General features: G+C 42.1%; 1 protein-coding gene across 1 annotated transcript in view; it reads left to right on the top strand.

Annotated features, from left to right (window-relative positions):
• Nucleotides 1-24,302, top strand: part of FSHR (follicle stimulating hormone receptor) — an 84,243-nt gene that overhangs the window by 34,888 nt on the left and 25,053 nt on the right. Inside the window, exons 3-4 of the mRNA XM_055726107.1 lie at nt 19,962-20,036; nt 20,416-20,490. Coding sequence (XP_055582082.1) covers nt 19,962-20,036; nt 20,416-20,490 — 150 coding nt within the window. The remainder of the gene's footprint in view (nt 1-19,961; nt 20,037-20,415; nt 20,491-24,302) is intronic.

The raw sequence follows: 24,302 nt of genomic DNA, 5'->3' as shown, positions 1-24,302 counted from the left end.
CAATTCAACAAGCTCTGCACCTGCTATGTTGTCTTCAACCTGCACTGAAAGGGCCTAATTTGGAGGAGAGACAGTCTGCAGCAATATCAGGTCTTCCCTTTTCCTGAGTCTCCTCCTGTTACTATAAGGCAGCAAAGCAGAGTTGTGAATGTTGGTCAAATAAGACCTGATTCGGGCATCGTATTTGTGGGAAGTTTGGTCTGATGGCCATACCATGTGCGAGTCAAAGAGGCCACGCGTTGGCATCCTGAGGCACAATCCCCTGGACGACTCATCCTCAGTTATTTCTTCTTTTGAAGGGTTTAAGCTAAATCATTATGCTTTGTTTCCTCATTCGCTCTCAAATCCAACCTGTGTGTATCCCCAGTAAATGTGGCCATGTGGACGAGGTACTTCTTGAACTGGAGGATGTCACAGAGAAAAACCACCCTTGTTGGCCCCAGTTTGTATTTTGGAGTAATAGGAGAAGGGCATTTCTTTAACAGATTTTGGCAAAGACACAGTTTAAGAATATGAACTGTGCTATGGTTAACAGAGCTTGACGAGCTAAACTCCTGATGAGCTCTGGAAATCCTGGGAAGATAAAACTTTTACGGTTGAGGAAATCTGCCAGAGTTGATACTCCTGGAAATAAGTCTTCTGTCTGTCGAAGGCAGCGGGAATATACACACCAGCTACCTAAGCCTTCCTCCTGTATTTACTTAATCACTCAGTGCATTCAAGCTTTTATGTTTTTTTGCCAAGACTGTTTATCTAGTGATGGTTCATATGAAAAAATGCTGCTGGTCTGTGACCTAGTTACATGAGCACCAGCTTATTTCATGCACAGCAACTGACCTGATGTACGATGTTATAATCTCTCCTGTTTGCCCCTGTAGGCTAAAAGGCAGGTCACGCTTTCCTTGGACTTAATACGATCAGACTGAGTTACCTTTTATGTTTTATCTAAACCAAGGATAGCGGAGAGCATCCAGTAGAGTGTTTTGAGGCACGTGCTGAAGTACATTGCTGAATCAAGGCATCTCTTCCTGTGAGTGGGGAAGGAGCAAAGTCCTTGGCTTGATTGTAAAAGTCTCACCAGGGCAATTTGTCGTAGCAGGAACTTTTCGCTTTACTTAGCAAGTTTTAACAATCTGGTAAAGTGGTGGATTCACCATCCAGACCTTCTTTGGCAGCAGCCATCGAAGCTGCCCAGGCTAGCAAATGGCTAAGGGATGTCCATCATCCCACGTGCTCCTGAAATCGGTTTCATTCAGCCCCAGCACGTGATTCTATAATACCTGGCAGCGTACAGCCCAAAAAGAGGGGAATGAAGGCAGGGAGGCAGAAACTGCACGATCACCTAAGGGCGAGCAGGCTGTGTCTTCTGCTACCAGGAAAGCTGGTCGGTATTTTGCAACTTCTCCAGTTGTTCTTGCATTGTGTGCTGCCTCATTTGGTATGTGAAAGGCTGTGATTAAATAAGATCATTAAAGTTATTTTGAGAAAATTGTTATGATTCAGTGTAACCAAGATATTTGGAAATTGGTTCTAAGCAGGACTTCCTTTCTATCTTTTGTTGCATCATTTGGATAAATCTGCCTTTCCTTTCCTTTTTTTTTTTTTCGCTCCAAGAAGTAAAATATGGATTTGCAGAATCTGCTGTGATATGCAAGTTAAATAGTGCATGTTTACAAAAATATGTATTTATATCCCGAAGGTGAAAGGGGGACGTGGTGCATTCTGTGTACCAAAATATATCCTGAATCAGGTAGCAATCATATTTTGATAATGAATGCTCCAGGGTATACTCTGAAGGTGCAACTCCATGGATATTAAATTCTAATTTACATTATAGGGAGTTATGTGTAACATTCTGCATCTTAAGGGCAAGGTATGACAATAAGTATGCTGCTTAATGCATCTAAGTTAGTCTAAGTACACATTTCCTCTCAGGGAGCAGAGCACTACAGTTCAAAAACATTAAGGTGAGTAACCAGCACAGGCAAAGAAACTCAAAGTGCAGGCTGACATCTCAAAGAATAAATGTTTTAATGCGGCTACCATTATGATACGGGGCTTTCCCCTCTGTCTGCCAGGTCTAATCCTACAGGAGAGAGCAGGCACCGAAGGCTGCCCAGGGTCGGGCAGTGAGCACGGAGGGTTCCCGGCTCCCGCAGGTGGACTCGCAAGCCCCGCATGGCCCCGTGCCAGCTGACTGTCCATGTCTGCTGGTGATCAGTGGTTTTGAACTGGCTTTTTTTAGATACTGGAGGGGTTGCTTGCATTCCGGTCCTCTGCTTCAGCAGCAAAATCATGTAAGAAAGCTTATCCTTTGCTCTGCACGCTGTACACCTTCTTTAGCCAAGCAGTAGCCGGAGTGTCAGTCTTCATTTGCCCATCGCTACACTCTGCCCGTTGAAATGGGTTCCCACAAACGGGATCGGAAAGGCGAACGGCTGTGCGAGGTTCTCCCGGGGTCCTGTGACACATCGCTGGTGGTGCGGACAGGCAAAGCGGTGCCTCGTGCCAGGGGCTGGCGGTGTGGCCACGAGCAGCTGGGGTATATTTTCTCCTCGAAGGAGTGCCATCACTCAGCTGGTCCTTCTGCAACCTCCACACACATCTCCCCTTGAACAGCCAACTGTAGTGTTTGCTCTGAATACATAGGAAGCCTGGCGTGTTCTTAATTCAATTCATTTCCTGCAAGTAGAAGCTATGCCTTGTGTTCTAAACATAACAAGGAGTGAGCGAAGACTAGGTGGGTTTTATTATAATCTATAAACGTTTTGCTGCATCATCACCCGGCATTCTGCTTTTCCCTGGCAAAGCTTATCTGTGGAAGAGATCGTGCGCTCACAGTGATTGTTGTCATCCCTTGCACAATTACAGAAAAGTGAAGTGGAAATTTATTATCTGTGTCAGCAACTCACTGCTGATGTCAAAGAGCAGAAATTTTAATTACAGCTTTGTTATATTTCAGTAAATGCATAACCTGATCTCAACCTTTTCCCAATGTTTGGTTGGAACAAAATTACAAATAAAGTAAAAAACCCTTGAAAGAAGAAGCTAGGAAAAGTAAAATCAATTCATAGTGTCCATATCAATATTTGCTAACTTTCTATCAAAAAAAAAAAAAAAAAAAACCAGAAAATCATGCTAATATTTGCATATTTTAATTGAAACATGTTAGAGTACAAGAAAGGAAGTAGTCCATAATTCTTTCTGTGTGGTTTGGTATTTTGATGCTTGCTTTCTTTGATAAAAAAGATTTAGAAAGGAAAAAAAAAAAGATAATACATTTTGTCATTACTTCCCTTTGTTGAGCAAGACTGAGTTTTGGGCTAAGGAACTGTTAGCAGAATCTTTGTTAACCCCACTGGTATGAAGCCAGCATTAGAGACTGAAGTATTTAATGGAAGAATCATCTTGGACATAATTTCTGGTCCCTGGTTTACAGCTGTGTAGACTCAAAGACAGGTAAAGAAGGAAGAAAAAAAAAAAAAAGGAAAATCCACTTGCCTGCATGTATGCTAAGTGCTTTAATGCCTCTCCCCAGTGGCATGCTGTTGAGACTACCTGAATTCATAAAAGACAAAATGTGAGCAAATGTTTGTGTGAATTCCCACTCTTCTTTCGGAGGAAACTTCGATCCAGTGTTCTTCCTCTACACAAACAAATTAGATAAAAATAACTCTTTTGCATAACTAAATGTGGGCTGTGAAGTAGCCCCATTCCCTCAAAATGAGGTTTGAGGATGAAATGCACAGTTCTTGAAAAAAGGTCTCAGCCCAGTGATCAGAAAAAACTCTTCAAATGAAGATGTTAGGAATTATTCAAAAAATTTTTGAATTGTTAAGAATATTTCTCAATAGGCTTGCTGTGCTCTTCCACTGTTTTCTGGGAAGGCGCCAGACGGACTGCAGGTTTCACGTGCTGTGGTTATTCATAGAGAGATTTTGCTTTCTCCAAGTCACTACATTTTGCAAGGCAGCTTCTTAGGTCCTTGCATCAGGGGCATGAAGCTGATTATTGCTACTGATAAACATAGGAAGGTACCTCGGAACCGATCGTCACCTCGTGGTGCAGAATTAATACTATAACCTTTCTTCTTTTCACCTGCGGGATGTGCTTTATGCATACTGAAGAGGCAGAGATGCCTGCTTACTGGCCAGCTATCTGAGGGCCATCTCAGATGGGTTTTTTGTTTCAGGAGGGGCCAGAAGCGGTGTTGTGAAATGTAAGACAGCTGCTGGCAGGGTCAAATATTTTTCCCCAGACCATGTCATTCCTTCAGTTTCCATCTCTTCTTTCCAGGAACTTCACTCTGTTTTTAAGTAAAGGAATTTCCAAGCTGTATTTTACTATGAGGTTCTTGTACTTTCAAAGTAGAATCAGTGATCGTCTAAGTGACTTTGTAAGTATAAAAACAAGTATTTGTTAAGAAAAGTAAAATAATTCTTAAGCTGGCTGAGCGATATGTTTATTAGACTTACACATGTATATCAGAAAATGAAATGAGAACTCAGAATTGCTGGTTTTAATTACATTTTACATTTTCAAATGTAATTGATAGCTCATACATGGCAAAAGCTGGTTCTTCTCATTTGACATTCAGAATATTGCTCTGATTTAAATAATTACCTTTTTCTTGATAAAATAAGTATATTCAGTTCTAATATCCCTAAATAATTTGTAAAAAAAAAAAAAAATATTCTTCTTTCGGTTATTAATTACTTATTAACTCCAAAATCTCTGGATAGAATTTGAGATAAAATGGATTGACTTGAAAAGAGAGAACTGTAAATAAAAATTAAGATTTAAACAAAATCAATGCAAGTCAGCAGAATTACATCAACACATTTTTTTAAAGAGTTTTAAGAGAATTATTATTAAAAGGCTTCTTCCTACACAAAAAAATAAGAGTGGAACTTTTAATTCTTGTGTGAAATTGCATAACAAAGTAATTCTGAGAGCTCAGACATGCGGTCAGCATTACAGCGGTTGCACCTCACTTGGGTGTTCAGCTCAAACACGCAGCACCTCCATCTCCTCCACCTGGCGGAGGCGGGTGGGGGTCCGTGCCCCCCAATACACCCTGGTGCTGTGCTGCTGGGAGCCTGGGAATTTGGGTGATGGTATATCCCAAGAGGCATCATAGTGCCATCTCCTTCCAGATAGAGCTGGCTTCTAGGTTTTCTTTAAAAAGTACTGCTATTAAAACAAACAAACAAGCAAAAAAGTATGAATCATGAAAAGTTCTTTTTTCATGAGAAAACAGGGGTTTACAGGATTTTTTTTCTAATAATTTTGTGTGCATATCTAACTATACCAGTGAGTGAGTGAGTGCAAAATCTGTGACCTACTTGAAATTGTGCCCAGTTTGCTCTAAATGGGATTTTCTTCAATATTTATTGTTGCCGCTACTAAAAATTGTTGGTTAGAAAGGGGAAGGCTGGCACCAGATTGGAAATGGTAATTCAGTTTCAGGAGGATTTCAGAAACACCTTCCCATATTAATTTTATCTAGCTTTTCTGTTTATTTTACAAACAAAAAAGAAAAACAACAACCAAAACATGTTAGTGGAATTGGCATGCTGCAATGAAGGATTGTTTCCCATTGCAATACAAATGCTGATACAAACCTCAGCATTTATGGAAAACAAATGTTGAGATGAAGTCAAGACATTTATTTTCTAAGCAGGAGATGTTGACTCTCTGACAACATTACATTGCAGTCTTTATTTCTATTATGCCAAATGATTGATGTGGATTTAATCATTAGTTTGATGGCTGCTTTGCTCAGTGGAGAGGCAGCTGAACATTTTATCGTTATTAGTGAGCTGCATTTTGATTTTTCTATCAAGGACACTGCCAGCTTCAATTCATCCCAGGTGTAAAACCAGAGGTTCATTGGGCCCATTGTTTGTTTCGTGACCAAGCCAAGAACAGTTTGTTTGCAAAATAGTGTGAATATTTGTTTTGATTTCTCAAGCAGGAACCTGGTTTTGATAAAGACTTCCATATATGTGCTTGATTCTTCAAAAATAAGTAATAGTAGTGTACCTTTTCTGACTAAACTACTTACCACATGAAAGACTATACATGTACATATATACTTCTATACATGCATATCTGTGTATATGTATAGAGTAGCATAGAAAGGATTTAAATTGCTAGGATGTAGAATGGTAGACAAATACTAAGCCAGAAAATATTTTTAATGCTTGGGGAGCGAACACCACAGATGGAAACTGCAAATGATTGTGAGAGAAATGCAGAGCGCTGGAAAACTATTGGGGTCTGTGCATTTTCCAGAACAGTCAGCAGAGGATTAGGGGCTGGGGACAGGGACAGGGACAGGCTGGTGGCTTTTGCAGTTCAGAACCTCCTCCCTGAGAGCCACTGTTGCCAAATCCTGAAGGAGGATGGTCAAGGGAACGTTTCTGGAACAATTGCGGAATAGCTCATCCAAATGGACAATATGTTTTGTCCATCTCATAGGGTGCCTGCTCCTCTGAGGAAGAGAAGTGCACCTAATTAATTACGGGCTGCTCAGCGCAAACTCCTGGAATGGCCTCTCTGTGTTGTCTTTGTGCTGTGAAATATCTCCACTAAAGCAAGGAATGATGCAGAATTTCACATAAGGACTGAATTAAACTAGTCTTTGTTATTTAGAAGCATCATTTACTTCTGTCTTGCTCGCCTGCTCAAGAGCACAAAGATTTACATCTTTATCTGGAAATGTTTGTTGTTTCTAATGTATTTATGAAGTGAAAGTGCTCATTAGACGTGTCTAATCCCTTTGTCAATCTCTTGTTTTGAATGAGATTTTACGATATGTTTTTCAGCTTTATTTTTCATATTTTTAAGACTTTTTGTGCTGGATTTTTAAGATTTTGGCTTTGCCCATCTGTGCTGTGAGAAGAGGCAAGCACAGTATGGTGAAAAGGATCTGCTTATTTATGACTTCTGTTCCCAGTTAGATAATGCTCTTTAGGAAAACTGGCAGCAGCGGAGCTCCCTGAGGGAAGGGGGGGTGCATTTTCCCTTTGCCTGCTAATGGGCACATGCAAAGGGGAGCAGCTCGGAGGTACAACAAGTGGCAAGTTTACAGGCCAGAGGTGGATGTGCCACCCAAGGGCTGCACTGCAGAGCAGGGAGCAAACCCAGGGATGACGAACGGGGTTTTGCAGGAGGTCTGGGCAGAGCTTACTGCCACTTGGAGTAAGCCATGGAGGAACACCAGACTTTCCCCAGGGGCACTGGGTGTCAGGGTAGAGGGGGATATAAACTCTTCTTAGCTCTCTTCGAATATCCTTTGAGGTTTTTCTTCTTTAAAGCTAGTTATCCTAGTTTATATTCTAATAAAAACTGCCTTTTTTGATTTTAAAACCCTTCCGTCCTTCTTTGGGGCATTTTGTGCAGAGGAAGGTCAAGACATACTGCCTCCAAGCCTGTGGCTTGAAATGCCATCGTCTGGCACTATCCACACTGTCTTGTCATTCCATTTTCACCACGTGCCATGTCCTGGCTCCTCTGTTCCCTGAGCCTGACCCTCTGTCTGAAGACCCGGCACTGAGAGGTGGGATGCGCTGAGCCTGAAGGCACCACTGCAGCAGAGAGGTGACCGCCGGGGGATGCAAGCAGCGAGCCCCCGCGACAGCGCGCTTTTACAGAGGCAAGTCAATGGATCACAGTCCATCTGTGACACCCCTGTGCCTGGGCATAACCGACCACACACGCTGTTTATTTAAAAAGTAAGGTTGGTTTTGCTTGTGTTTCTTGGTAGCAGGCTTCAATATGGTAACAAGTAGAGTGGTTTTTCACAAGCCTTCATCTGGCAGTACCGAGCAGCCTGTTCTGTGTTCACAGGACCCAGAGTACCTCTGAATAGCACATAATGCTTTCATCCTTCTGTGCTGCTCAGCGTAACAGACAGCATGCTAAAGTTTGAAAAAGGTGGTAAAAATGAGGGAGAAATCGTGTTGGTGGTGGACAATCACCCAGGTCACTAGAGGGAGGACTTCCTAAGGGGAGCTAAGCACTGCACAGATTTAAATCCCAGGGAGCGCCTTGTGGTGAACTGGCCAGTCTCACCTTATTCCAGGACTCAGGGATCCTTCCCATATCGGGAGACTGGTTTCTGATGTAGCTACATGGATAAAAACCGATGACACATTTATTCTCGATTTTGGTGGTGTGCAGTCAACATCCATCCCAGCAACGCGACAGTAAGGTGTCTTTTTATCTGCGGGTCTGAGGATGCTTCTGTTCTCCATATTTTGTGAATTGGGTGGCAGGTTAAAAGCTCTCTGCAGTTGGCTAGGTGGCGAAGCTCTCATCTGCCCCAGCTCCTCTCGTTGGTAGGAGAGTGAGTAACAGCAGAGCAGTGACCATCCTTCGGGGGAGATCGCTCAGGAGCCCGCTCCTCCTCTTCTCACCGTTATCGACTCTCAGTAGCCTTTTTAAAAATCTATAGAGCTTACTCCAGCACTGACCTTGTCTAATCATATTGATTGTTAGTAACTGAAGGCTAATTAGGAAGCAAGTTGCTATGGTAATTCTTGAGTCATACATATAAAGAGAAAATACTGCTAAAACCACTAGTGCATGGTGACTATTAGCATAGTTAAACAAATTAAAAAATATAATTCATTCAGATTTATTCTGGAATTCAAATGAAGATACAATATGCAACAAGGAAGTTTTTCCCTTGCTGCCACATTTTCCTCTTTCATAGACATTTTGTCCTTTTATTTGTCTGTTGAGTGAGTTGTGCATAATTTTAGGACTAAATAACAAAGTGAACTTTGCGTTCTTCTCCACCCCACACACAACCCCCGCGTAGCCCACACGCAATATGTCACAACAAGCTTCACGTGATGGGAGAATGACTCGGGCAGAGGGTAATAGGACTGGGAACCCCCCAGATCTGTAGGTCACTTGTTCATATCTAGCCTGCATGTGTGTGATGGATGGTTGATTTCCACACGGGTAGGTTGATGGTTTTGCATGCCCATGGGCTCAGACTGTGCCCTCAGGAGACGGGGATTCATGGCAAGCCGGGGCTGTCAGGGCTGCCTCTCAGCAGTAGCCCCCCTTGGCCAGACCTTGGCACGGCCCCACGGCAGCGCTGGTGTCTCGGTGGGTGACCACGCTCCATGGTGGGGCACTGCGGGATGGTTGGACGGTTTTGGTTGGGCCGTGCCTCATCTGTGGGTAAATGGAAGATTTTGCCAGTCATGTCTAATAGAGTCTCTTCACCTTTTTTTTAGCTAAATGTGACGCAAAGGAAAATCAAGGGCATCCTTCCCTGTTTCATGGGGGTCTTCCTTCTCCTCCTTTGGCACCTTACTAACTAATCATGTCACGCACAAATCTTAGCTCTCCTAATGAGTTTCCATCTGCACGTCTTTAAGAAGGAGGGGAATATGAGTATGCATCCTGTTGTTACCCTCCTGGACAGTTTGAATGATGAGGCAATATGTATCTAGGAGACTCACAGGACTGGATGGGAGACAGGAGTGTGCTGAGTTCAGATCACTTCCAAGTGAGCATGAGTTTCTCTGCCCGTCTCAGTCATCAGTGGATGAATGTCCTTAAATTGACATTAGCAGCACATAACGAAAAATGTGAGCAGCAGTGCAGCTACTGTGTAGCATAAATCTCTTTTAACAGGTCTCATAAATAAACAGAGTATTCTCTCTATGGCTTCTTGGGACTCGTATGCTCACAGAGTTGCATTTATTTAACTGAAAATAAGATATAACATTGATTACTAAGAAGTGTGTGACACTTAAAAAACAAGCAAACAAAACAAAACAAAACAAAAAAAACAAAACAAAACATCCAAAAGATAGAAGTATGTTTAAAGTGATTAACATCAACTAAACCAGAGCAAAATGACTCTAACAATGAAACCAAAAACACCTGGTCTGAGGCTTTGCCTGGTTAAATAGTTAAATAGGTGCCACTGTAGAGACAATTCCTGAGCATGCCATTTTGACGTAACCACTTCATGTTACCAGTAATATAGCCCTCACGGAAAAGAAAAATAATTTAAATCCCTCGTATTCAGCTGCTGCTTGATGTGTCCTCACTGAAGGTCGCCAGCTGGGTATGGGGCACAAGGGATTCACCTGGGGAATCTCTTATACCAGAGCAATCCTGCAAAGCCATCTTCAAACTGATAGAAAGAATATAACAAAACCCTGCTACCTTTGTATAGAAAAATTAGGTATGTGCTGGTACTGCTGGCTGCTTTCTGTTTGCTGTACCTTTCTGCATGTAAGAAAAATACACTCCTGTCCAGGGATCCAGTCCAAATCCGTAGGGATGTGGGTAACTTCAAGATAGAACATCTTTCAGAGGGAGCTCTGATCATGTTCCATAATACATGTTATATTTGTTTCTTCATTTTCCTGTTAAAATAATCCAAAAATACAAGTTTTGTTTTCACTCAAATGGAAGAAACAATATAGTAGCTACCTTTTCATTTTTAATTCAGTATTTAACATACAGAAAACAATCCTCTAAATCTGAAAACTAAATTGCTCTCACAGGATTGCCTTCAAGCGCATGTACTTCTGTGTCCTTTTGTGTATTGAGCTGCCGGCTTTCTAGAGACAGTACTTATTTAAAATTACATGAAAATAGGCTCTCTTCTAAAATGTAGAATGTTAATGGAAATACAGATCCAATATATGAAAACCAATGGATTTCCGTGCCTTCTGCTGCAGAGCCTGAAATCTCCTTCAGTCCCAACTAAAGCAATGATAGTAACCAGAAATGATGGATTTAATTTAATTTTTTATTATTTTTTAAGCATATTTCATCACCATGACTTTTCCAAATGGCAATTTTTGTGGTTTGGGATCTCTTCAGGATTTCCCTCCACCTTCCCCATCAGCAGCATTTTTTTTTTAAAGTGTTTTACTGGAAACAAAAAGGGTTTTGTCAGGCTTGTGCTGTGAAAACACTGTAAGTTCCAGTTTGTTTACATCAGTACAGGAAGCCAGACAGAAAAATATCGTTAAGAATATGCAATGCAGTGCACAAAGAAATAGACACAGCATCTTCTGAGGAAAACATCATCTTTTTTTTATTCAAACCACGTTTCTTGTTCAGCCTCCTTCTTTAAGTGCTGTGGCTGGGGAGGAAGATTCCTTTTACTTTTCCCCTGATGAAGATGGAAGAACTAATTGAGATACAGATTTTGCATCATCTCTAGCTCCAGCTTCTATGTCCCCGGTTATATATGACCCAGGATAAATTGGAGAAGGGCTCCCAGGGAGGTCAAAGGGCTTGTATGTAGGAGAAACAGGTCATTCCCAAGAGGCCAGGAATTGCCTTTGGGCTCTCGAGGGCTTTGCCTCATTCCTATGGAGACTGCACTGGGGGAATCAGTACTGCGGGGCCCCTGCCAAAGGGCTGAGCCCGATCCAAGGACTTTCTCGTTAAAGCACCACAACAGCAGATGCTAGCAGGTCAGTCTTTGAACCTTGATAGCAGATCAGTCTTTCTTTGCCTGGCATTTCTACCAGCCTGTGTCACAGAACAGAGTTGTGGCAGAGCCCTTCGTGGCATATGAGCAACTCCCTTGTAAACGAGGCTAGATATGCAGAAAGGCTGCTACTGGCTGGTTTTGGGGAGTAAGCACCATCGTGTGGCCATGGGTCTATTACTCTTAGTGCTTTTGTTGTAAGGTTGTGTATATGCACAGACACAAACATAGAAACGTACGAATATATTGAATTTCGGCCCAAGCTGATGACATGTTCCCTCGCCCTTGTTAAGACTGACTTATCAGTGTGCGGTCTTGCTGTGTTTGCTGATGAAGAGAGTTATTTGTGTCAGGGAAACTCAGGTGGAAGCACGAGATTTTCCAAGGTTTCGTAGTGGAAAGCTGTTCAGTCGTTTGTCAAATAAGACTCTAGATGTATTGAATCGGGCTCCTCTTTGCTGCCATCAGCCACGTGGCAAAAGGCTCAGGGATTGTATGTAATTGCCATGTTTGTATTGTGTGTCACCTCTGCATCCCCAAATACAGAACCTGCAGGTTTGGGCTTAATGGTATTTTTTTCTGCTTTTAATAGCACAGTATCACAATCAGATAAGTAACAGCCGTTACACACTTGTTTTGTAAAGCTTTTGACTCAGTAGCTTCTTGCTGATGCTTGTGTTTTCTCTGGCAATCTGTTGCAAGGCAGAGTTTTGGGTTTAACTTTGGAAGCATAAAAGAATCTCCTTTTCCCAGGTAGGTAATACCTGAGGGCCCCAATCATACAAATATTTATGCAGCAGGGTCTTGGCTGAGCCTGGAGCCAAAGCTCGGGGGTAAGAGTTTGCAGGGCCTCAGTTAGACACAAACCAACAGAAACAGTAACTAGTTTTTATGGAAGGGAAGAACGTATGCAAATAGAAAAGAAGGCAGAAGGAAATCTCTGTGCTGGAAAAAAAGTATTTCACAGGGAGACTGTAACATTGAGTAAGAGAAACCTAAATCCCTTCAGGAGGACATCAGAAAGATGTAGTGGATGGTGTTAGAAGCTGTAAGATAATGTCTGTGTTCGTGATTGTGTTTAACATTAGGTAATGCTAATATTTTTCTCATAATGGCTCGAGTCATGGAGATTTATTTTCATCGAAGTGGGTGTCACATACTGCATGATTTGCTCTGCTGAATACTCAGAGTCCTCTCATAAACCTGGGGAGATTTCTAATGCCAGAACTGAGGAGTCAGAGGAAATTTTTTACAGTTTTCCCTCTTAGCTAACAATTTTGGTTGTGCCTATCTTAGACGCTTGCTGTTCTGGATCTGTTCTGCATTGGAGTTAGTAGTGAACTGTCCTCCAGAGGCCTCTTGTGCATGTGTGCTTCCTTAAAGCGTTTCCAAATGGGCTGCTGAGTGTCTGGGAACATCTGCTTCAAGATGGTCTGCTTGGAAAGGCTGTAACTCACCTCTGCGTCCTGGAAGCCACATGTTCTCCCAGTCCAAGATGGTCTGCCTGTTGATTTTCCCCATAAATTATTTTTCCCGTTTCCTCGTTGAGCCGCTTTCCTGAGTGATTATCTCAAATGTAATCTCCTCATCTACCCAGGTCATCTTAATAAAACTATTCATCATTAGCTGGCTATCAAGGCCAAGTGCGAAGTAATGAAAGATAAGTGGCAGTAAATGCTGCTGGCCCATTTCCATGGAAGGAGTTAGGATATGGGCATGATGCTTGCGTCAGCATCTCTGAACGAGGAGGTCCCTTCCTCAACTGCACAACCACCTTTGTCTGCCAGGACGGTCTCAAGATCCTCTGGAGCCCATCCCAGAAAAAAAAGTCATTGCCACGGTGGGTGTTTTTATTTTAGAGACGCTTTTCTGCCTTCTCTGCAAGCTTTCATAGTCACAGGTCAAGTTTAGTGATGCCTGAGTGCAGGGGGCAGCAGGCACATCTGCCCCAGCAGCTGGAGGGACCAAGTTATAGACCCCATCCCTGTGGGCTGCCTGCACGGAGCCGGCGTTTCTGTGGGAAGGTGCTGCTGCCTCCAAGGCTCCACTCCTTGCTTCTTCGACTCTACACAGCTTCTCAGCTTTGCTGGCAATAAACTAAAACTAGTATAATACATCCCCGTAGAGCTAGAGCATGAGAAGATATCCACCCCCCCACAACTGTACTGATTATAAAATCAATTCTTATAATGATGTGGCTTCTGCTGTTGGATCCGGTTGTTATCAGTTCCAATTCTGCAGACTAATCGCGCACTTTTTCAGATTAGAGAGACCAATTTAAAACTGTTACATGGACAATTAATTTGATGCAACCAAACTCTCAACAGACTTTCATCTGGATTGCTGGGATGGTGCTTAAAACACCGATAGAAATAAAATCCCCTTTGCTTCCGTCTGCTGTGCGGAAATTTGCATTTTATTTCTCCCGTGCCTGCATTGATTTATTTGAGAATATAGTGTCATGCCCTTTGGGGAAAGCAGGAAGACGTAGTAGTATTGGTGCCACCTGATAATCTCCTTCAAAGAGTTACATATACATTATTTTGCTCTAAGTGTGAAATCACTATTAATACTCAGTTGGTTAAATGTGTATCCCACTTATTGGGTCAGGTCAGTACAAGGTGCGTATATCTTCAGCAAAGTAAAGAGATGATGAGAAGAGTCAGTGCTTGAATTCATTTTTGAAACGTCAATAACTGCTAAGATATATTAGCCTGTAACTCCCTGGTGTTCAATAAATCATGGTAGGGAGACAAGTTTTTCATGTTCACAAGGAAAGTGGCAGTAGAAAGTGTCAACTATCTATTTTTAAAAGGTCAAAAGTCTCTAATACTTCTAAGAAAAATAGCTTTTCTTTTGTAACCTGTTTAAATCAATGTAGTAGCATTCTGCTGTCACTTTAGAGGGAAGTTTTCAAAAGGAGGTTTCAGACTGGCTTGTTTCTGATCAGACTGAAAGAAATAAGAGCTGTTTCATTTAGGACATGGAGGCAGAGGTAGCAGGGTGTTTAATTTTTCTGTTCAGACACATTGCAGGCTGGACCCAGGGGTGCTCACCCAGTGAATGCTGGGCAGGATTAACACCATGTTACTGCTAATTCCTTCTTAAGTTTGACATAAATTGTGACATCAGTCAAACTACCAAGTCAAACTGACCTGGCAAATTGGTCTAAAGAGTATTTATTTCTAAAGAAAGGGTGAAAAAAGATTTAAAATGTTGGCTTTTTTTTTTCCTTCCCTTTTCCCTTAAAACAATGCAAAGCTATTGATTTGTGGCGGTGCAGAGAGCCCAGTGAGGCTGCCTGCTCTGGGAAGCGGTACCCGATACTCCAGTATCTGGTGATTTCAGGTACCTATAAAGTAAAAAAAAAAAAAATTGTTCACAGGAATCCACAAGATATTTATGCCACAAAAATCTGCCTCAAATGCTGAGGGTAAAAGGCCATAATGTTATGACATATCGCAGGAAATATAAGGTGAAAAGATGTATATACGTGTATGTATATACACCATGTACATACCTGCTCTGGGAGGGAATTCAAGGAAAAGTGCAGGAATCTGCAGGGAGGGGGTCACAGCCAGCGCTACAGGGGAGGGCAGCAGCTGGGGGCGAGGATACCCCCTTTGCACCACGTGCCGTGCCTGTGGGCAAAGCACAGCCACCAAACAAATGCCTGAGAAAACTCGACGCACAGGGCAGCCCCTCTGCTGCTCTGCCACGGGGAGATGAAGTGCGGAAATCCATAAATCCCACATTTACTGTGATCGCCATACTGCTAAGTTCACCAGTTGGGCACCAGTTCCTACTCTCTGTCATTCCTGCTGCTGGTATGACAAGGTCTTCATGCCCAAGAGCATCATCCCTGGGTGCCGTGTGAGGGACTGACACTGTGATCTGCCTTAAGCTGGTCTTCTGCCACTCGTGTGCTTTGCTCTTCTTTTGATGCAGGTTTCCATTTACTCATCTACGTTAAATTTCTATACCTGTATATACACACACACACATTTGTTTTAAATAGGCACATTTCCTAGCAGGGGAAAAATGACCCTATCCCTGCCTGTGTGCTCTGCTTTGATCCTGAAAGGATTTCTTATCATAAAAGACATATAAATGTCCGGTCTTTTATTCTTTCATTATTTTGAAATACGAGACCACTTGGCTGCAAGACCATTAGTTTGTGAGTTTAATACAGTCTTGCTTTTGCCATAAGACTTCGATTAGTCTAAGAGACTTTTTCTTTAGAGGACTACAAAGAAACTGCCATGAACTATAAATTCCTTGCTAATAGAATTGTTTAAAAGGCTGTTTCAATGTATCTTGATTTTTATGGGGTGTGCTTTGAGCGCAGCTGGTTTGCAGAGGAATCCTTCCGATGCTTTGTGCTGGGCTCTGCTGCACATGCCGTGAAGCTCTACCCCTAGACCTGCCTAAGGGCAGCTTTGCAGGCAGGTTAAACCAAGCTAAGGCTGTACTGGCATGAGGCAGCACCTTCCTCCTCCTCTTTGTTTTCCCTCTCTCTCCCTCCTGTCCCTGGCTCTGGCTATTACACATGGAACTGCCATACTGCAGTTAGTTGCTTGTGGATAAAGAATGACGATTACAGTTTTCTGCATTAATGCCAAATTAGGGGAAATTCCTTAGTTGTGTGATGTTGTCTGACCTTAAAGTCTTATATTCTCTTTGAAGAAAACCTATTACTCTTTGTCCCTTTGCTAAACATTTTTACCGAATGGTTTTTCCTCTTTTAAGCTGTGTCTGAGTACACAGTTTATGCTTTTGAGGATCACTGTGGATTTCAATAGAGCTGTGCATGCAGTGTGAACTAAGCTTAGGCAGATGCACCGAGTGGTTTGGGGTTTTGGAGGTCTGGATTTTTTCACGAAATTGCCCCTAGAGTGTTTTGCATACCGTCTATTCAAAGGCTTGCATGCGTCAGAAATGATGTTCAAATTGCTGTCTGGATTTGCTGTGATAGCTAGTAGTAGAGTTAATAGTATCATTCATTACAAACAAACATTGTAATAACAGTCCCATCTTCGCTTGTGATGACATATAATAAGATATGCATTATGAGCAATCATCTGTTTGTGTATATTTATACTGTAAGACAAATCACTTGCACAAATACTAGCCCACAATCCCCTTTTTCTGTTTGTAGCTGCTGCTGCAGGTACTGTTTGCTCTCCTCTGCAGAGGATCTGAGTCTGCTGGGTTGGTTGGTTGATGTGAGCAGCAGTGGCTTGTACTGTTAATGCCACAGATACCTGTATCAAAGACAGTGTTCATGAGCACAGTGTGCATTTTTTTGCCAGGTGTGAATAAATTGTTCACACAAATTATACAGCCAAAACCCAGGCTAATGCTGCCTGTTGTTACCTGTGTATGACTGGCCTCCAAAGCAGAATGTTTGGGTTGTTTTTTTTTTAATTTATCCTTCTTACTTAAATGACAGCCTTAACAGGTATATGGACATCCCAAAGGACAGGAATAGCAATGGCCTTCTGCCAGAAAATGACAAAGAACAATGATAAGTAAGGTCATCACTAACAGGATTTCCTGGAGAAAGTGTAGCAGAGGAGGCACAATTCATTTTGGGGACAGAGGGTCTTGTCCTTTTCCCTCACCACCTGCAACCCCCTGAACATGGAGGACAAAGCTCAGCGCCAGAAGGGTTACTGCCTTCTGCCATTGACTAGTGTCCCTTTTGTTCCCTTTACTTGTCTTGAGGGGCTCCTAACCACAGTGACCGAAGTAGTTGTTTGCTTGAGCCGGAAGACAGCAAAAAATATTTTAAATGGACATATTTTCACCACCTGTTCTGTTATGTTTTTTTTTTTTTTAAAAAAAAAAAAAAAAAAAGGCTGTTGCCTTTTTACCTGTGAATGGGAGTATTAAAATGAATTCAAATGATTCAAATCATCTTTGAATTCTGGTTCTGAATTCGGAATCAAATCTCTGAAACACCCCCCTCAAGTGAGTGTTATTTATTTCTTTTAGAAATTTAGTCTTTAAAAAACTTAATCTTTTAAAAACTTAGACTTGCAATCTTAGAGATTCCAATTTTCCTACCTCTGTTTTATTTCTTCCTTAATTATATATTCTCCAAGCCTTCCAAAGTGTCATGACCTGCTCACGTCCTGCTTTAATCAGATCTGTATCTTTCATTTGTTGAACTCAAACAAAGCCCATAACCTATCCCACTCTCAGAAAGCCAAAACACTCTCCTGATGCAGAAACTTTGGGGTTTAAGCATCCCATTAAAGGAGGTATATGGTCCAAGTTGTTCCAACGTTAGATAGCAGATTGGATCATAAAAAATTGTTGCCCTCGACAGCCCTATCTGTTGGGTGAGGTCATTAGCATGTTGTGGTTTCGTAATTAACATATTTTTTTGTTTGTATAAAGCCAACAAATCTGCAACATTTTCCCCTGAGCTGTTTCGTGGCATGAAGTCTCTTCTGGCTAAATGGATTTGTTGGTATTAAGTGTTCTGCTTTTTCTGTGGATTTCTTTTTTCTAGACAACTGATTTTCAGATTGTGGGAAATGGCAAATATACTGCTGACCACCAAAAAAAGAGCAGAAGTTTTGCCACAAGCAAAACCAAAGTGAATCTTAAAAGTCTGAGACACATCCCATGTTGTTGAAACTTCTAGACGAGTTAATTAAGCAAGTGACTTGTAGTGTCATATAAACACAGCACGGGGGGTGATTGCTTCTACCATGTGTTCTATAATACATCACTTTTGAGAAAACAGGAAGATGATAAAAAGTCTTTGAAACATCCCTTGCAATACCTGTGTACCTTGCATGGCATGAAGGAATCCTGGTCTCAGGCAAAGCCTTTTGTTCCTGCTCAAACCTAAATAACAATGAGGAACTTGTTGGCATGTGAGCTGGTGGGTCAGCACTGCTAAGCAATCCCAGTTCTCATTGCACCCTCCCAAGCGCCTGTTGTCAGCCCTGATGTACTCTTATTTTCTTGTTCTCCAGTCAGTTTAGAGCTCCCAGAGCAGAGGAGAGCTGGATCTTTTCCATTAAAAAAAAAAAAAAAAAAAAAAAAAAAAAAAAAAGAAAGGAAAAGAAAAGAAAAAGAAAAAAAGAAAAACATCAACTTGAGGAAACAGGAGGGAAAGCTTCTTATTAAACCAAGAAATATCAAAATATTGAGGCATTTTTTAAAGTGGAAAAGGTCAGTTGAACAACTTATCTTCTTTTACAAGGCTTTTGTCTTAAATGGGCAGGTAATGTGTCAGGTATGGTTCAGTTGTTACTCAGAAGGAAGTGGAATAGTTTTTATACCACTTGTAATAATTTTTGTTATTATTTTTTTGACTGTGCACCTATCATTACAACCTATTTTTTACCCCAGGCCTGTTCAAATCCATTTGCAACCATCATCATTCCAAAAGAACAAGATCTCCAGGAAGAAGTTCCAGCCAGCTTACAATCTTACTGTTTATCTGAGGTTTCATTCCACAGAAGTGCACAGTTCCCTTGCCATTAGAGTCCAATAGACCATCACACTACCACCACATCATTTCCATATTACAAATTTTACTTCCTACAGCTGACGTCAGCCTGGGAAAATAGCATTTTTGTGCCGTTTCCAAACACAGCAGTGGGGAATCTTTTGACATAGCCGTCCTTACCTTGACTTTCCTGGTCGCTGCCAGCATAAGGGCACAGGTTGCGCTGCAGTGATTCCCGCTTGATTCACCAGGAGAACTCCTGAGCTCTAAATTGCACCAGAGCCTGAGACCTCTCTTTGCCATCCCACAGATTAAGGAAGGAAAGAAATATGTACTCGGGACCAGCAGGAGATGCACTCTGGTGTGTTGATAACAGAAAATGGTCCAGTTCTGTTCTGCAGCCCTGTGGCTGTAAGCGGGCATTAACTGTATAGAGCTGAGATCAGAGGGGGTTTTCTCCAAGGTGTGGAAGACTTCTTCATGCCTGTGGTCTCCAGCTCCATGTAATAAGGATGGGGCTGCTGGTGGCCTCCTTTTACACTCTGTAGTTTGCACTGGGTCAAGAGGGCAGCATGTCCTACAGCTGAAGTTGAGTCATGTTTCCTGGGAACTTTTGAGCTGGTTTTATTTCAGTCACCTTTCACTCCCCCTTCACCCAGTTAAAAAATGTCATTAAATCTCTATTGGCAGTTAGCGATGTCAGCCATCCAGCAGCCCACGGTGGGTAGAGCCTGACTGCCAACGCACAGGGAGCAGTGCCAGCAGGAGGGGCAGGGCCGCTATTACCGACACAAACCTCAGGCTCGGAGATGTCTGTTCCTAACTGTTGGTGTTTGCCTCGGTGGCATCTCATCAGTGTTCCTGGGGTCTGTTTTCTTATCTGGTCTCCACCTTGGTTTTAAAACTTATCGGTCATCTAGGAAGAAGTTCCTTGCGCATTTTTCACTTCTCCCTTCTCTGCTTCACTGTGGTTTGAAATATCTTGACTTTCAAATTATTTTTCAGAGAGATCTCACAGAATGATGCCTTGGAGGTCATAGAAGCAAATGTGTTTTCCAATCTTCCCAAACTACATGAAATGTAAGTAATGAGCGATCTAAATTCAAAGGAGACAATTATAAAAATTCGTTATATGCAAGTACAAAAGGCATTTTGGTTCAGGTAAACTCTGAAGAATTCTAGCAATACAAGAACATTTGAAATCTCCTTTTGTCTTTTCCATCTTCTTATCTAACTGTCCCTTTCTTTCCCTAGTCAGCCTGAAACTTATCCTCAAACCATTGCCAATATCAAAAGGTGATGTGGTCTGCCAGTCCGTGATAGGCAGAATTCATGTAGATCTTCTGCTGTGAAAAAGAAAATCTTAGCATATACTACCACTACATCATGGGGCTGCCATAAATATTTTCAGATCAATATATTGACACATTTCCTCTAATGTTTCATTTCCTCTTTGCAGAAGAATTGAGAAGGCCAACAAACTCGTGTACATTGATCCAGGTGCCTTCCAACACCTTCCGAGCCTCAGATATTTGTAAGATCTTTTGTTCTTTGCAAGTACTACGGTCATTTTGAATGATACAGATGCGTTACTGTCTAACCCGTTGGTGATAAACAGGATTATGCCCTTTCCTTGTTACTAGTTGCATATTGCCGATCCACATTTTTACTCCCAGACCCGCACACAGTGCTCAGAAAAGCTGGAGGTAATACCTTCCATGGCATAGTTCCATGTGCAAGATCCTTCAGCCTTTCTAAGCAACAGGTTGAAACGGAGCGAGGAGAAGAGGAGCCGGGCCTTTCTTATGTCTACAAAACCAGGTTTAGGCTGAAACTCCTCTTGAGACCTTTGGGACAAAACCTCTCTCCCCTCTCTTTGCTGTGGGTCTTTGCCAGCCTGCTCAAGAGCGCTGTTTGCACAGCTGTGGTTGCTACATCTGGCCCCATGGGGTTGCCATCAGAAGTCGGTGATAATTGAATCTATCCTTAAAATAAACTGTTACAAATATTTTCAAAGCTTTTAGCGCGTGACCTTAACATGACTAATAATCTCTCCTCTGCGCTAAACCCCCAACGACGTGCAATGGGCTCAGTTTAACAGTAACTGGGTTTAATCGCCGTAGCTTAAATAAGCCCCATGGCGCTCTTTGCTGAACAACAGCTTATACACCCAGCAGATATCAACGAAACTTCTGTGTGTCCATCCACCCGAGCACGTGCACCCAGGTCCTGTTTTCCTGACTTATACCAGAAGCCTTGCTCATACTATAAGCCTTGTTTTCCTTACTTATCCAAGGAGCCTGATCACCATCTCTACATTGGAGTACATAAAAGTGCTTAATTGCCCGGTTAGATATTTCTTAAAAACGGGATGAAATCAGGTCAGTGGTCTAATCAGCATAGCTCCCAGTAAACTAATGAGTGTTTAAAGTCTCTGAAAATCACTAGTATCTGACAGGTTCTGGGCTCAAAAATGCCAAGAGGCATTCCTCTGGATTTGAACTTGAAGATCTGAGATGTAAGATTTGCACTTTTTAGAGATAAGGACTATTTAGTGCTACACAAACCATTATAGTCTGAACTCTCATTGAAGTGGAATATGGGGTTAGAGTTGTGGTAGGATTGTTGCTCTCCCCAGTATTATTTTGACTGGTACCTGCTTTATCAAATCCACCAGGCATCTTGATTAACTTTTGTATGTGCGTAACTGAAACACAGATTTTCCTAACAGTAGGGAAATAAAGCTGTAAGCCTGCATCTTGATGAGGAAAAATCCAGCGCCTTTCTCCTTTCAAGTCATAGTCATTCAGCAGTGACTGCTGTCTTTGAGTAGTTCTGTCTACCTATGAACAAAACCACAATGTTTGTTTACCCCATGTAAAGTCCCCAGAACAAGCTGCTATGGGTCGTACAGTTGTCAGGTGTACAGGTGGGTAGAAAGTGTGAGAGCACGTTGATCTCATACAAAATTGAAGAAGAAGAAGAAATATGAATGCACTAATGAACACACTCATTTCAGTGATTTTTTTAGATGTGGGGCACAGAAATTATAGGTCATGAGGAACAGGTAAATCCCCACTTTAAATATCTGGTAGTGGAAGTTTTTCTCTTGATGTTAGTGGATGCTCCCTTGTTTGAACATTTTGTCATTCCATGCTCCTATATGCATTGACTCAAACATTCATAGATACTACCTGTATAAAAATTCAGCTGTAGCAGCAATACTGTGATCTATAGAAGCAACAGATTAAAAATATAGAGGTTTGCTTGTCTAACTATTCCCCACTCCTCTTTAGCTAGTTTTAGTAGCCAGATGAAATCAGAGGAAAATATATTTGGAGTATTTTTGAAGGTTTTCTCTCTTGTGGGCATACAGGACTGGAAGAGACTCTCCAGGCTACTGTATCCTATTTCCTACTGGTTCCACTTCATGTATCCCATTAATTAAGTGCTTTATTGACATTCTTGATGCACTCCACAGTTCCCTAATTTCTCTCTTTTTTTTCCAGGGGAGGCTTTTCCAGAAATGCAATGATTTGGTGACTAGAATATTTCCTCTAATTTTATTCATGGCCACTTAATTCACATTCATTCTTGTGACAAAGCTTTTCTCTAATTTAAATTGATAAAATTAAGCTTTGGTGTTTACTCCACTAATGGATTTATGCTGCATCCCCTCTGTGCCTTCATTCCAGGAGGCAAAAAATACCCACAACCCTCTTGTATGACTATAAATAGTACAAAAGGTGCAAGCTTCGTGGCTCCGAGTCTCTGAACAGATAAATGTGTCTTTTGCGCTAATGACAAGGTTTGAGGTGGCTGTGCTAGGGGTATAAATCAGTGCAACGCTTTTGGCTTCACTGCAGCTACATCAATTCACACCACAGGGATCGGGAGCAGGACACGAAGTCCCCATAGGAGCGTTCAAACTAGCAACGAGCCGAGCGTGATGCTGAGTCACATCATGCTCAGGTCACCCTCCCTACGTAGCCATACCTTCGTGCTCTCTCTAGGCACGTTCCTGTAGGAAAGGCTGCTATTGTCTCCATCCCCTTGTTTCACTCACTTGCCCCTTTAGAACCTCTCCCTTGAAAAGGCAGAAAGTGGTACTTTTTGAAAGAACAGGACTGCTAAAGAGAAAGCAGAAACCTTGACAGCAGGCTGCAAAATAGCAGCTGGTAAAGGTACCCCAGTCCTGGTATTCACCTTGCCAGAGCGTACGAGGAAGGGTCAGTTTGTGAAAATATAAGGCAAGATGCTCAGGGGAGTTAATGGGTTGATGGGTTTAGTGTTCAGTTTTGGGTTCTTTTTGTTGTGGTTTTGATTTGGGTTTTTTTACACAATACAGAAGTAAATGGTTGTAGACGTGTGGGAGAGTTTAAAACAATTGAGAAAAGGGTTCAGCACCTGTGTGGGTAGAAATGCTACCAACAGCTACTTGAGAAATGATAAAAATTTTAAGGCCCTGAAGGGAAACTCAAAAAACTTTGTATGTCACAGCCTAAATTCTCCCACTAACTACTGGAAGTTAGGAAGGAATAGCAAGTGCTTTCATAATTTCCTCATCACAAAACAGACTAGGAGATTCTGTCCAACTCTGTGCAGGGTTGTGTGTGAGTGGAAAAGCAAACCTGATGCTGGTCCCACTCGGACGTACTCCTGTTGCCCGTGTTGTGTATCTTCTTCCCAGCTGGTGTCCGTGCCAGCTTCCCAAACAGTCCACATCAAGGCAGCAGAGCTGGAGATGGAAGCCCTGTACTCAGAGAGGTCCTTGGCCCAACCTTCTGCCATAGACCCCACTGTAAACCTTTGCAGCCCTTCCTGGCCTGACCCCACCAGTCAGAACAGCTGGCATGGGCACCCCCATATCACAGCGTAAAGAGGTATAGCGAGACCCAAAAAGAGAAAAATTAAGGAGTATTAATGCCTGAGACTGAGCCTGGGCACCATAGCCCATCAGTTTAATGACTTTTTCAACTTGTTGCTTGCAATGTTTCCTCTGTGCTCTTTCAAAAATAGTTGTATAACCAATAGGTCTTACCTATGGGCAGGCAAAAAGTTCTGGCTAGCCATGTCAGTCCTCTCATCAGCTTTACGGGCTCGTTACAGCTGCCAGCTGTTGAACATTAATATGCTTCTATCTCTTTCAGCTTGGGTACAAATGTATTTCCCACTCACCCCACTCCCTTTGTCTCCTGCATCATCATTACTAGTATGGCAAAAACACTAAAGAGGGGGGAAATGCTTAAAAAAATGCAAATACTCTAAACCTTCTAGAAAAATGCAACCTTTACTTTCTTACCAGTCTTTTAGAAGTGAAGAGAATTGTTAATTGGTCTTCTTGGA

Source organism: Falco cherrug, chromosome 13 (assembly GCF_023634085.1).
Source record: "Falco cherrug isolate bFalChe1 chromosome 13, bFalChe1.pri, whole genome shotgun sequence".
Lineage (NCBI taxonomy): Eukaryota > Metazoa > Chordata > Aves > Falconiformes > Falconidae > Falco > Falco cherrug.
Note: the sequence above shows the minus strand (reverse complement) of the source record. Positions and strands in the feature narration are given on the sequence as shown.